This window comes from Gymnodraco acuticeps, unplaced genomic scaffold, assembly GCF_902827175.1.
Source record: "Gymnodraco acuticeps unplaced genomic scaffold, fGymAcu1.1, whole genome shotgun sequence".
Taxonomy (NCBI): Eukaryota; Metazoa; Chordata; class Actinopteri; order Perciformes; family Bathydraconidae; genus Gymnodraco; species Gymnodraco acuticeps.
Window position 1 is genome coordinate 116,769 of NW_022990396.1, and position 15,686 is coordinate 132,454.

General features: G+C 43.4%; 1 protein-coding gene across 1 annotated transcript in view; it reads right to left on the reverse strand.

Moving 5' to 3' along the window:
- LOC117551623 (WD repeat-containing protein 49-like) overlaps positions 1-15,686 on the reverse strand; it is a 53,186-nt gene that overhangs the window by 20,307 nt on the left and 17,193 nt on the right. The window contains 5 exon segments of the mRNA XM_034224558.1: positions 292-456; positions 1,486-1,716; positions 3,266-3,325; positions 3,328-3,416; positions 5,247-5,414. Coding sequence (XP_034080449.1) covers positions 292-456; positions 1,486-1,716; positions 3,266-3,325; positions 3,328-3,416; positions 5,247-5,414 — 713 coding nt within the window.

A 15,686-nucleotide genomic window follows, 5' to 3' on the forward strand; every position in this document is an offset into this window, starting at 1 on the left:
TGCATTCACAGTTAGAGGACGTGAAGGATAACATAAGAAAGTCACAAAACCTATTTCCATTGTGACCTTGTGTTTGCCCATAGACATTGTAGCATCATCAAAGCACGAAAAACTCACTTACTTGTAAAATCCCTAAACTATTCTTAAAAAATGACCAACTCATTGACTTTACCACTGTTTGTTTGTTTTTTTACGAATTTACATTTCAGAGTTTCAGTTTTTATATGACAACTGACCTGCGGCTATACGGTCTTAACTTGAGTGTGTGTGGGTGTACGTGTGTCCACCTACTTTGACCTCTCCATCAGCGCCCGCAGTAAACAGCCGGGTCTGCGTACCGTCCAGGGCCATCGTGGAGATCTCTGCGTTTCCATGGCAGCGGCGAAACTGCTTGACCTTTTGGCCCGTGTCGACGCGCCAGCAGATCACAGAGGAGGCCGAGTCGCTGCTGACGGCCTGCAGAGAGAGAGAGAGAGAGAGAGAGAGAGAGAGAGAGAGAGAGAGAGAGAGAGAGAGAGAGAGAGAGAGAGAGAGAGAGAGAGTAGAGAGAGAGAGAGAGAGAGAGAGAGGAGCGAGAGAGAGAGAGAGAGAGAGAGGAGAGAGAAGAGAGAGAGAGAGAGACGGGAGAGAGAGAGAGGAGAGAGAGAGAGAGAGAGAGAGCGAGGAGAGAGAGAGAGCGAGAGAGAGAGAGAGAGACATCCATCATCAGAGAGAGTTTGATCCTCTCCACGCTGCCTGAGAGAGCCGGGCTCCACTGATGTTCTCTGTCAAGCAGAACAATTCATCGTGCTTCGTTACACTCTTATTTTAGTGCTAAGCCACTGATGAAAGTATGCGACTAATGCTGCTGTCAAGTGGGAATAAAAGCAGGAGTATCAACAGTGAATGCACTCTTTTAAAAATGCTATATTGAATGCAAGAGCTATTTATTTTATTGGTGTACTGGCAGGGACACTGATATCAAGTGTGTCATGGAGTGGGGTAAAGGGAACATAACGTATCTAAAACATACAATAATACATAATAAGGACAACAAATAAAACGTATATGAAGCTTTGATGCTCTGTAAAACCTCTGCTCCTCCAATAATAATGTAAGAAAAACTACATTTCTGTCAAACAGTATCATGAAGTATTTCGAGGCATTTGATTTCAACATATTATATGCTCCACAAACACAGCCAAGTCAAAGGCAGTATGAGAAAAAGAAAGACCTTTTTGAACATTGAAGCACGTAAACATGTCACAGTCGACGCACAAAATACGAATATGAACCTGATATGTTGCAAAAAGTGTCCTGTTATGATGAGGAGCAGGTGAAATAACTAAAAGCTCTGGAACTTCTACCAAATGGACTATTTTAAAACTGCTGTTGCGAAGGTCAAAATTGAGCTCTCAAATATCCTGCTTACAATTTCCTGCCTTATGTCTCGGAATAAAGATCAACAGAGAGAGGGAAATAGAAAGTCTCAGTTCAGCTGCATACCTGTCTGAACAGACTGTTGTACAGCACACAGGTGACAGGGTGCTCATGGCTGCTGCTCCTCTCCTCCTCCTTCCTCTCCAGCAGGAGAAGCAGGCTGTTGAAGGAGAGAAAGAGGAGGTGCTGCTCCTCGTGGAGAAACAGGAGTGTGTGTGTGTCCTCCTGCGTCTTTGGGAAGACTCCGGCCAGACGGTGAACACACAGCTGACGAGAAATATCCCACAGACACAGGACCTGGAGAATGGACAGAAAGAACATGTGCACTTTTTGTTTTTAGAACATTTATTTTGTCCAAATTTTGAAGAAATAAGTGAGATATTTTCTGAGATATTTTTGACTTGTTTCTTAGAATTCAGACTTTTTTCTCAGAATTCTGAAATGTTTGTAAGATCTACATGTTATTGTAACTGGTGGGTTTTCACGTGTGCTGTAGTGGTAGAAGCTATATGAAGCACCGCAGATAAAAAAAGAAAATCTACTATAAAAGACTATATTTATCACAAGACATTATCCTCCTGAGACCCAGAAAGAAATAGGTTTCAAATTTCCTTTTTTTTTTATCACACAAGTCTTTAGGGTGGTATTAACATAATGACTAACAAAAACTAAAAAAATATATTTTGATTTGTTTTGTCCTTTGTAGAGGACATCGGGTGTTAGTTATGCGAAGCATATACAAGCAACATTAACATACAAGTACATTTAGACAACATTAGAGCACAACAACTCAATGCAACAAATATTGAGCCCTCATTTGTAGTGCAACATCCTTTTTTAAATGCAGAGATACATCTGACACTTGATGTATGTTTTCCCACTGCATCCACCATGAACCCTACAGAAACCTACGTGTTAGTTTTGGCCCGTAGTGGACTCCATTTGTGTTGTGTAAAATGGGGGAAATAAAAAGTTAGCAAATCCCCATGTCCTCCTCAGAGGACATTCATAAAAACATTTAGTTTTAGGTCAAAAAAGTATTACATTGCTCTGAAACTCACTAAACTCCTAAGATGTTCCCTTACTATAATTAATACAAATATTGACCTCACAACACTGGTAATTACAAAATTACAAACTTACCTCTTTCTATAAATAGTGCTTGTGTTAATGGACGCTATTTTGAAATACAATGAAATTATCTTTTTCAAAGCCACACCCCCACATATGTCACATGTCTGAAAAGCCCAGGATGTCCTCTGTGGAGTACAATTGGACTTAATGCTGTGGCATGTATAACCTCAAAGTAATGGACCAAAACCCAATGTGCTCCACAGAGGACAACAATTAATGGGTGGGTCTCTGGAGGATAACTTGTAGTAATTACAGAAAAAATACAATAATTGCCAAGAAGAATCAAGCAGTGCCATTTAGTCACAACTCACAAGAACTCTGCCATTTTGCTTGAGGACACAAAACAAGAGAACTGTCGCTGTTCCGGGAAATCTTCCGGAAGAAACGGAGTTAAAGCTTTTAGAGTTTCTCGCAATGGCAGATGGTGTTTGAGCAGAAGGCAGGTGGAACATAAATTGCTTGTGAAATATTCATCATCTCATGAAAATCAAAAGAGAAAGCTACAAGTGGGGCGAGGAACAGCAGCAGCAACATCCTCTCTGCATCAGAGAGAAGAAAGAAAAAGTGATAGCTCTTATAACAGCAACAGTGTGAAATAGGCTTCCAATCATCTGCACCATGGCGTCCTTCCTCTGCAGTAATTATAGCCAGGTATCACAATTAATATTACAGCGCTCTTCATCATTATCTGTTCTAGCAGAAAGACACACACCTTATCTTTGGAGTAGCTGATCAGTTGTTGCTCGGCCTGCATGAAGCGGACTGCAGTGACGGGGCCGGTGTGTGTCCGCTGAGCACACACACCGGCCCCGAGGTCACACACGGGTTCCACAGCAACACCTGATGATCCACACCTGCTGTGGCTGCAACCAGAGATAGCAAAAGTACACACATCCTTTACTCGAGTAGAAGTACAGATATTCGTGTTTAAAAATACTCTGGTAAAAGTAGAAGTACTGACTAAACTTCTTTACTCAAGTAAAAGTAAAGAGGGCTTTGAAATGTACTTCAGTAAAAAGTACCCATAGCTAGCAGCTGTTTTAAAGAGTACCTGACCTCCCTTTATATTAAGAGAACAATAATGTCATTGTTAGCTAATGAATGTTTCCATGCTGAACAACGGCAACATGACAACGTTTCCATTGGTCCCTCTTCTTTAGAGAAGACCAGGAAATGATGGATACACGGATCGTGTTCAAATCAATAGGCACGCAATGACTCTAAATAATAATGATCACGCACCAAACACACATTCAGACTAAAGGAACCAGCTGTTTGGAAAATGAGAGAAGTAGAAAGTCCAGGTATTTGTGTTCAACATGTAAGAAGTAGAAAGTACAGGTATTTGGGTTCAAAATGTAAGAAGTAGAAAGTACAGGTATTTGAGTTCAACATGTAAGAAGTAGAAAGTACAGGTATTTGGGTTCAACATGTAAGAAGTAGAAAGTACAGGTATTTGGGTTCAAAATGTAAGAAGTAGAAAGTACAGGTATTTGGGTTCAACATGTGAGAAGTAGAAAGTCCAGGTATTTGTGTTCAATATGTGAGAAGTAGAAAGTACAGGTATTTGGGTTCAACATGTAAGAAGTAGAAAGTACAGGTATTTGGGTTCAACATGTAAGAAGTAGAAAGTACAGGTATTTGGGTTCAACATGTAAGAAGTAGAAAGTACAGGTATTTGGGTTCAACATGTAAGAAGTAGAAAGTACAGGTATTTGGGTTCAACATGTAAGAAGTAGAAAGTACAGGTATTTGTGTTCAACATGTAAGAAGTAGAAAGTACAGGTATTTGGGTTCAACATGTGAGAAGTAGAAAGTCCAGGTATTTGTGTTCAATATGTGAGAAGTAGAAAGTACAGGTATTTGGGTTCAAAATGTAAGAAGTAGAAAGTACAGGTATTTGTGTTCAACATGTAAGAAGTAGAAAGTACAGGTATTTGGGTTCAACATGTAAGAAGTAGAAAGTACAGGTATTTGTGTTCAACATGTAAGAAGTAGAAAGTACAGGTATTTGGGTTCAAAATGTAAGAAGTAGAAAGTACAGGTATTTGGGTTCAACATGTAAGAAGTAGAAAGTACAGGTATTTGGGTTCAACATGTAAGAAGTAGAAAGTCCAGGTATTTGTGTTCAACATGTGAGAAGTAGAAAGTACAGGTATTTGGGTTCAAAATGTAAGAAGTAGAAAGTACAGGTATTTGTGTTCAACATGTAAGAAGTAGAAAGTACAGGTATTTGGGTTCAACATGTAAGAAGTAAAAGTAAAAAGTCGTCAGAAAAATAAGTAGTGGAGTAAAGTACTGATACCAGAAAAATGTACTTAAGTACAGCAACAAAGTATTTGTACTCCACTACTTCCCACCTCTGGTTACAACCAATCAGAACGTCCCAAATTAGCAGAGCATCTAATTCATTGCAGTATGTCTATGTGTTGAATATAGTCTCAAAACCAAAGCCTTTTTTATGCATACACACATTTATTATAAAGCATAGAGATTCTTTGCAGCCATCAAATCCTTCATTAAGCATTGATTCTTTCTTTGGGTGGATTCCAATTTGCTCTTTCGTTACTCTCTAAGAAACAGTTGGGGATTCAGTATGGAAATGAACTTGAGTGGACAAACATAACCTTTTATTTAAAAAAAAAACTATTAGTATTATTTTTATATAAGTGTGACTGCACATTGGTCCTCACCTATCAGATTGAGTTCACGGTGGTGGTCCATGTCCCACACACCTCTCTTTGTGAAGAAGGAAGTGACTCGTAGACTCCTGCTCTCCTTCTCCCTCCAGCCAATCACCACGCTGCTCTGCGGCTGCGTGCTGCACGACACAAAGGCCTCCAGCGAGCCCAGGTAACGCACTGCAGCAGAGAGGTGGAAAGTGAAAGGAAATTAGGAGTTACAGAATAACAATCAAGTATCACAAGAATATTCACATATTGTTTGTGGTTGTGCATTTAAATTCAATCTGAAACTGCAATTATTTTGCACACTCCATATGTTTACATTTTGTTAGTTGTAAGTTAGCCTATTATAGTGTAAATTGACTTAAATTCAGTATGTAAATAATGCCTTGTCTACATGCAGCTGTTACAAAAGGTATCTATAATCTAATACCCAGACTTTAGGGGAATATGTGACGAAGCTGAGAGAAAGTGTCATTATGACAGGGAACAGTAATTCATTAAAAATTTGATCTGCACATATTTAATCTCCACAATCTCCGAATTAACTCATTTTAAGAGATGAAAATTAAAACTGGGTCTTCCAAGCAGCCCCTCTCTGTGGAGCAATAACGCAGCAGAAGTTACCAGCAGAGGGAATAAATTACTTTTTAACTGCAACAAATTCAATGCAAAACAACATTGCAACATATTTTGATGATGACACGCCGTCCATTAGTTACTTCATCCTTCTGATGCCAACATGTTTTTCATTAGCAGACGTCTGAAGGACATTTACTCTGTGCTAAATGTGCATTGACCGCAGCCCTTCTGTAATATAGTAAACTAACCAATTGTCAGGCGCTCAGCACAGCATAGAATTAGTTTGATTTGCTCGCTGGTATTACAGAAAATGTAATGGATCTTGCATCACCATCTGTCTCAATTAACACTTTGAGCGAAAACAGCTCAATTGGATGCTGCACGTCTCCATTAGAGGCTGCTTGGCTTTCAAATACTGCACAAATAAGTGCGGCTTGTGAGACGGCATGTGACAGTCGCAGGTCAAAAGATCGGCCGCTTTGCTGGGGCAAATAATTACGACTGATTACATTTCATACTCCACGTCTTTCATCCGGCCTGTGAAAATGAAAGATCAGTGGATTTTCTGACACTGTCGCATGACTTATCATTGATTAATGAGGCCTCCTCTCTTTCACCGATACACACCAATCATCCATCTAGTTATTTGTGAACCAGGCCGGCATACAGAACATCTGCTAGAGCCAGGTTTGTATGTAACGGCACATTTGTATTGCTGTGAGTGTGTAATTTAAAAAAGGGCAGCACTTAATCAAAGCAAGCCTCTTTTGTTCTGCATCAAATTGTTGCACATTTCGGGAGATTTTACCAACACAGGGCTTAATCCAACCATCCATCCATCCATCCATCCAAACATCCATCAAACCATCCATCCATCCATCCATCCATCCATCCATCCATCCATCAAACCATCCATCCATCCAAACATCCATCAAACCATCCATCAAACCATCCATCAAACCATCCATCCATCAAACCATCCATCCATCCATCAAACCATCCATCCATCAAACCATCCATCCATCCATCCAACTGGCTCCTTTCTACACAAAGTCAGCTCTACTCCGAGTCCTTCTCAGATGCCAGCCCCCCTCTGGAGGGAACCAATTGTGGCCGCTTGTTTCCACAATCTTTCGGTCATGATTCATCGTTCATGACCCTAGGTGAGAGTAGGAACCAAAATGGGTCAGTAGATTGAGAGCTTTGCTTTGCCTTCTGCCTCTCTTCATCGTAAGACTCCAGCTGCTCCGATTCTCCAAGCCATCTCACACTCCATTGTCCCCTCACTCGAGAACAAGATGCAGAGATAGTTGAACTCCTTCACTTGGTGTAAGGACTCATTCCCTACTCGGAGTGGACAGTCCTTCGTTTTCCTGCTGAGAACCATAGTCTCAGAGACAGTGGCGAGCCGTCAGGGCCCTCTAGGCCCTCTGTGAGGGCCTAAGATATTCTAAAAAATAATATTTGAAAACGTTTTTTTTTTTAAATATTAATTTTTAGTATATTTTTGTTGTTACATTTTTCATTAGTTTTACCAAAATAACTTGATTTAATTGTATTTAAAATAATATTTCCAAAGAAATAAATCCTTCGAATCTGCCTGTTCAATTTCTGTTGGAATGTGAAGGGTTAAATGCCGTCTCTGCGAGTTATGTGAAGACGGGAGAGCTTGTTGGTCCCTCTGTAGATTCACAGAGGGCCAGCTATAGCATAGATATATATAAACACCGGTTAATGTTTATATATATCTGTTTATATCTATGAGCTATAGGCTCTGTGCACAAGATGGCGTCTATCAACTTCCGGCGGCTGGGTGTGCGGCTGAGTACTTCCGGTTTGAGTACAGAGTTTTGACAGCTTGTTATGTCACACCGAGAGCAAGAATGAGCGGATTTCGGGGTAAAGAAAAGCGACTGGCCTTCCAGCGTGTTAGAAAGTCGGCACTACATTGCTGTGTGCCCCTTTGTACAAATTCGTCCCGTTATCAGAATCAGAATACCTTTATTAGTCCCACAGAGGGGACATTTGCAGCGTTGAAGCAGGAAAGAGCCACAGACAGCTTAGTGTTGAATATCTTACATGCGTTAAAAAGTACTAAGTTATAATATAATAAACAATATGCTAGAAAAGTACTAAGTTATAATATAATAAACAATATGCTAAAAAAAAGATAAAAACTTACATAATTTTCAAAAATACAGATCAAAAACAAATCAAATCTGCAAATCAAATCCTGTAGCAGTTCTTAGGATTTAGCAGCCCGGTATATATATTACAGTTATTAAAGATGGCATATGTATATAAACTATATATTGCACATAAAGCACATAGTTTGACAGTATTTAACAGCAGCAAGTTACACAATGTTATAATCGGGAGATAAGTTTCCATTCATTTCGGCAAGCCTGGGCAACAACGATTAAAAGATGTCTTGCTCCCAAACCAATTGTGTATTTCATTACAAAAAGCAGTTATACCATACTATGTTTAGGTACTAATGAATTATATCCTCAAAACAAACGCACACACAAATAACAAAGGAAAATACATAATTTAATAAATCCACAATATGATAACATTTTACAGATTAATTTAATAAACTTTTACAAAACATAGGTTGATGTTATATCGGGGGGAAAAATACATATTTAAACATTTCAATTAGTCTCTGCATATTTAAGTAATGCTAGTTTATATAACAGATGAACAGATGTACAATATCCAGAAAGTAGATGCAAAACTTATATATAATGTGTGCATTTCCAACATATCCTCTGAAAGAGTGTTAGTCGTTGAGTTGAGTAGTGAGCCATTCGTTTTTTTTTTCGTGGTGCGATGTCTGCTGAGAAGTCCTTGTATGCCTCGCTGACTTTGAGGACATCTGGGTCTGGCAGCTCCCCCCGCACGGCCTTGTAACGTGTACTCCTTTGAACATGTTTATATGATAATTAGGACTTTAAGAACCATTTTACACTCAGACAACAATCACAAAGTTGTAGCAGGCTACATACAATTACTTAGGACAATAGATATTACCTTACACCGTCAGCAACTGTAAACTGCTTTGGCTTAGTGGAAGTGAACACCATGTCACTCACTCTGCCTGGTTTCACACCCTATTAATTACACAAAAGAATTGTCAAATGAATTGAAAAGGTTGTTGATGCAACATACTAAATCAGCTCTTGGCACAAAGGAAATACTCATTAAACCGTGGATTGGTTGTGAACACATACTGTACTTACCATGGTTCTTGGCTTGTGCCATCGCTGCTCTGTTTCAGTGCAGCTGAGGACAGGGGGTACAGCAGCCAGGTTGAGTGTGGAGTAGTGTGCGGTCTGGAACAGCAGTGCAACATTGTGGTTGCAGAGTGCTGTTCCATACACAGGAACACTTTGCCACTGCAATCTCCACAGGTGAGCAGTTCTTAAAACAAAATGTCAGTCATTTTACATTTAGGACACTGCTTCAATACAACACAGACAAATGAGAAAGCTGAGAGCAGGCTGATCAGGCAAGTAGTAGGTGTGGGAAAAGGCTAAACCATGTCAGGTTGTCAGTCACATCACATACACAGAAGTTCTGCTGTTTGGAATACTGTAATTTGAGGACATTCAAACAGATACGCTTGTATAGCCTGTCTCAGCTCTCTCAATGTATTATCTTTAGGGCTGTCAGTCGATTAAAATATTTAATCGCGATTAATCGCATGATTGTCCATAGTTAATCGCGATTAATTGCAAATTAATCGCACATTTTTTATCTGTTCTAAATGTACCTTAGATGAATATTTTTCAAGTTTGTAATACTCTTATCAACATATGAGTGGACAAATATGCTTTATGCTAATGTTTATTATCATTTGAACAATGACAAATATTCTCATGAATATTAAACCTCTGAACATTACAAATATTCGCCTCAATTCAACCTGGAACCTCTCATACAATAATACAATACAAATGGTGTGTGTGTGTGTGTGTGTGTGTGTGTGTGATGGATCGTTGGAGCCATGTGCAACTCAAGGCATATGCTCGAACGGGAGCTGCCTGGAAGCTGCAATCATGTTGCGCACTATCCGTGCTGAGTGTGCTGACTTTTCGTACAATGTCCCACTGTCTGGCTGCCTGCATAAAGTCAAGTGCTCGGCGCAGTTGTGGCGAAATGTCGCTCCTCTGTTTTCATTTAAACAGCTCCATATCCGTTAGCACAGCTAACTAGCACCAGATGCTAACAACAACAATGCACGTAAGGTCTCTCTCTCGCTCCACACATATTACACACACCCTCCCGGTCCTCCCAACAGCCAGTCGGTGCCTGCCGGTGAGCGTGGAAGTGTGGTCTGCCACAAACGGGCGGCAGGAGCGGGGCTGTCAGCATCAGCTTGTAGATGGTATTTTAAACTCGATGCGCTCTGAAACTACGGGGCGGCCGAGGAAAAAAAATACACATGCGTTAATCGCGTTAAAATAATTAGTGGCGCTAATTTTTTTTTTGCGTTAACGCGTTAACTTGACAGCCCTAATTATCTTATATTATAACTACATCAAATAGTGTTAGTAGAATGTTGAACAGCTTAACATAGATGTAGGGTACAAAACCAGCACTTACCTAACACTGGCCAATACAAATAATTGGACCCTACATGGATTATACTAACCATTCAGTAAAGAACAGCAGCCGTCACAACCAGTTTCTGGGGTTTCCATGAAAGCAGAGACGGTTTTCAACCTCATTAAGAATCTTTGATGAAAGCTAAGTTTGGGTTTAGCTAATGTATTTATGATTTTACACGAGGGTTACAAAACGAAAATAAATCTGTAGCCCCTTCATGCTACACACACATAGCTAGCTACCAGTTGATGTGAGCAAATGTATTGTCACTATGTAATCTGTTGCAACACGTCAGCTAGCTGGGCTTATTTGAATCCTAAATCTGAGGTTACCTACTCTAGCCACATCAAAACCCCAGAACATGAACCTGATTGAGGCTTTGAACCGATTAATACTTTTTATTTTCCTCCCTACTCTGAGATCGTGAGGCTTTTCATGCTTTCTCGTGGACCTGTAACAGCTAGCCCTGACGCTCACTCTCCCTGAAGGTAGATCTTTGTTTGAAACTGTGGGGAATTGGATATCATTCATGTTATCCAAAAAAACGTAATAGTACATCATTAAAACGCTTTACACTGTATCAACACTGTCAATTTGTCAAAAAGTATAAAAGTGCTTCGTTAATAGTTCTATCGAGCGATAGAACTATTAACGAAGCACTTTTATACTAATAAAGGACTGGCTTTTCTAAAGCCAGTTGAGTAGCACTTGAAATGTTTTTGCTCTATGAAACCTGATGTACTTATATGATTCTGTTTTCTTCAAGTTGTATTTTGTTGGTCGAACGCACTTATTGTAAGTCGCTTTGGATAAAAGCGTCAGCTAAATACAATGTAATGTAATGTCAAAGTTAGCCAGTAACTACAGCTTTGTTTGTCACTTACCTTCATAATTGTCGACGTAGCTGGATATGTAGCTACATCTTGAACCCCTTTTCTCTTTTGCTCCTCGGGGCTGAGCCTGCCGCTTGTACCAGCCGATGTACATCACTGATGTTAACCTTCGGTAGGTCTTGGAGACATCGAGTGTAAAATAGTGCCTATATAATATCTATACGCTATCTCTTTCTCGCTATCTATCGCTCTTCCCTCTACCGCTCTACTATAGACCGGAAGTTTACAACCGCACACCCAGCCGCCGGAAGTTGATAGACGCCATCTTGTGCAACTAGCCAATAGTAACTCAACGAAAGAGTAATGTCAAATGACAGTACAATTGACCAATCATATATTCCCTCTAAATGGGCGGGCTTTATTTTCGCGGACTTTATGACAAGTTCCGCCCGCTGTGAGGTCTATGCCAGAGCCGTATAATAGAAGAGTTACGACAACGGAAGTCCAAAAACGGTTATCGTCACGTGGTTCATGTAGAAGAGGATCGTTCCCCGGAAGTTCATGGCGGGCAATGTGAATGCATTGATAACAGGAGATAGAACTACGATTTTTGGTAATTATTAGTGAATAAAGGTTTTGATTTGCAATATTTATACAACAAATCGATATGTGTATGTATTTACATCAATATGTTTTAAAAAATAAAATAGAATTTACTAATATTAAGTGATAATATTAGGATTAGTGTGAACAACTAGTTTACATGTTAGGCTAACAGTGCCTTGGTTAAAGAGCCTGTTGCTGTTTATTTATAGCTTTGAATTCTTTAAAACCAATATTATCTTCTTAAACTTGTATGGTAGTCAGGAGCATCACTTTCTAATGTTTATTGATATATTTAGAGGGAGGGGATCTAAAGTAATGCTTTAAAATTCAGATTAGATTAATGTCTACCATTTTCTTAAAGTCATGGTAGTTTCAGTAATCCCATGGTAATTGAGGACACAAGTTATCTAAATGACTAATGTCATCTTTATGGCTTTCAGAAAGGACAGGAGACCGACAGGTGACTATCAAAGGACTAGCAGCAGCAGCATGATGATCCATCCATCCATCCATCTTCTCCCGCTTATCCGTGGTCGGGTCGCGGGGGTAGCAGTTCCAGCAGAGAGCCCCAAACTTTCTTTTCCCTGGCGACATCAACCAGCTCTGACTGGGGGATCCCAAGGCGCTCCCAGGCCAGCGAAGAGATATAATCCCTCCACCTGGTCCTAGGTCTACCCCTTGGTCTCTTCCCAGCTGGACGTGCCTGGAACACCTCCCTAGGGAGGCGCCCAGGTGGCATCCTAACTAGGTGCCCGAACCACCTCAACTGGCTCCTTTCGACGCGAAGGAGGAGCGGCTCAACTCCGAGTCCCTCCCTGATGACCGAACTTCTCACCTTATCCCTAAGGGAGACACCAGCCACCCTGCGGAGAAAACCCATCTCGGCCGCTTGTATCCGCGATCTCGTTCTTTCGGTCATGACCCATCCTTCATGACCATAGGTGAGGGTAGGAACGAAAATGGCCCGGAAGACTGAGAGCTTTGCCTTCTGGCTCAGCTCCCTTTTCGTCACAACGGTGCGGTAAAGCGACTGCAGTACCGCTCCCGCTGCTCCGATTCTCCGGCCCATCTCACGCTCCATTGTTCCCTCACTCGAGAACAAGACCCCGAGATACTTGAACTCCTTCACTTGGGGTAAGGACTCATTCCCTACCTGGAGTGGACAGTCCATCGGTTTCCTGCTGAGAACCATGGCCTCAGATTTGGAGGTGCTGATCCTCATCCCAGCCGCTTCACACTCGGTTGCGAACCGATCCAGTGAGTGCTGAAGGTCGCAGACCGATGAAGCCATTAGAACCACATCATCTGCAAAAAGCAGTGGTGCAATCCTTAGTCCACCGAACTGCAGACCCCCTCCCCCATGACTACGCCTCGAAATCCGATCCATGTATATTACAAACAGGATTGGTGACAAAGCGCAGCCCTGGCGGAGGCCAACCCTCACCGGAAATGGGTCCGACTTACTGCCGAGGACCCGGACACAGCTCTCGCTTTGGGAGTACAGAGATTGGATGGCCCTGAGTAGAGACCCCCTCACCCCATACTCCCGCAGCACCTCCCACAGTAACTCCCTGGGAACTCGGTCATACGCCTTCTCCAAGTCTACAAAACACATGTAGACCGGATAAGCGTACTCCCAGGCCCCCTCCAGGATCCTTGCGAGAGTAAAAAGCTGATCCGTCGTTCCACGACCAGGACGGAATCCGCATTGTTCCTCCTCAATCTGAGGTTCGACAATCGGCCTGACCCTCCTTTCGAGTACCTTAGAGTAAACTTTCCCGGGGAGGCTGAGTAGTGTGATGCCTCTGTAATTGGCACACACCCTCTGATCCCCCTTTTTAAATAGGGGAACCACCACCCCGGTCTGCCACTCCTTCGGTACTGTTTCCGACTTCCACGCAACGTTGATGAGACGTGTCAACCATGACAGTCCCTCAACACCCAGAGCCTTCAGCATTTCCGGGCGGATCTCATCCACCCCCGGGGCTTTGCCACTGTGGAGTTGTTGGACGACCTCAGTGACCTCCCCCCGGGAGATTGGTGTTGATCCCCCGTCATACTCCAGCTCTGCCTCTAACATAGAGGGCGGAGTTGTCGGGTTCAGGAGTTCCTCAAAGTGTTCCTTCCAACGCCCTAACACTCCATCAGTTGAGGTCAACAACGTCCCATCCTTACTGTACACAGCTTGGATGGTTCCCTGCTTCCCCCTCCTGAGGTGTCGGACAGTTTTCCAGAACAACTTTGGTGCCGCCCGAAAGTCCTTCTCCATGTCTTCTCCGAACTTCTCCCACACCCGCTGCTTTGCCTCGGCCACGGATGAGGCTGCTGCCCTTCGGGCCTGTCGGTACCTTGCAACTGCCTCGGGAGTCCCCCGGGATAACAAATCCCTGAAGGCCTCCTTCTTCAGTCGGACGGCTTCCCTGACCACCGGTGTCCACCAGGAGGTTCGAGGGTTACCGCCCCTTGAGGCACCTAGGACCTTGAGACCACAGCTCCCCGCCGCGGCTTCGGCAATAGAGGCTTTGAACACCGACCACTCTGGTTCAATGTCCCCAACCTCCACAGGAATGCCCGAAAAGCTCCGCCGGAGGTGTGAGTTGAAGGCCTCCTGAACTTGGGCCTCCTCCAGACGTTCCCAGTTCACCCGAACTACACGTTTGGGCTTACCAGGTCTATCCAGAGGCTTCCCCCGCCACTCGACCCAACTCACCACCAGATGGTGATCAGTTGACAACTCCGCCCCTCTCTTTACCCGAGTGTCCAAAACATACGGCCTCAGGTCCGATGATACGATAACGAAATCGATCATGGACCTTCTGCCTAGGGTGCTCTGGTACCACGTACACTTATGAGCATCCTTATGTTCGAACATGGTGTTTGTTATGGCCAATCCATGACTAGCACAGAAGTCCAGTAACAAACCACCACTCCGGTTCAGATCAGGGGGGCCGTTCCTCCCAATCACGCCCCTCCAAGTGTCTCCATCATTGCCCACATGTGCGTTGAAGTCTCCCAGCAAGATTAAAGAGTCCCCTTCAGGAGCCCCATACAGGACTCTTTCCAGGGTCTCCAAGAAGGCCGTATACTCTGAACTGCTGTTGGGTGCATAAGCACACACAACAGTCAGAGTTTTCCCCCCCATAACCCGCAGGCGTAGGGAGGCGACCCTCTCGTCCACTGGGGTAAACTCCAACAACGAAGCACCTAACCGGGGACTTGTGAGTATCCCCACACCCGCCCGGCGCCTCACACCTTGAGCAACTCCGGAGAAGAATAGAGTCCAACCCCTATCCAGAAGTAAGGTTCCAGAGCCGACGCTGTGCGTAGAGGTGAGCCCAACCAGATCCAACTGGTAATGCTCCACCTCCCGCACAAGCTCCGGCTCCTTCCCCCCCAGAGAGGTGACGTTCCACGTCCCCAAAGCCAGCTTCTGTCGCCCGGGTCTGGTCCGTCGAGACCCTCCGCTTTCACTGCCACCCTTCTGGCAGCGCACCCGACCCCATTGATGTTTCCCGTAGGTGGTGGGCCCGCGGGACGGAGAAGCGGAGGTGTTGCCCACGTTGCCTTTTCGGGCTGGGCCCGGCCGGGCTCCGTGGCAAGCCCGGCCACCAGACGCTCGCCGACGAGTCCTCCTTCTGGGCCTGGCTCCAGAAGGGGACCCCGGGCTTCCTCCGGGCCGGGTATCCTCACTTCTTGTATCGTCTTTCATGAGGTCTTTTGAACCAATCTTAGTCTGGCCCCTTGCCTGAGACCAATTTGCCATGGGAAACCCTACCAGGAACACAAGGTTCCAGACAACACAGCCCCCAGGTTC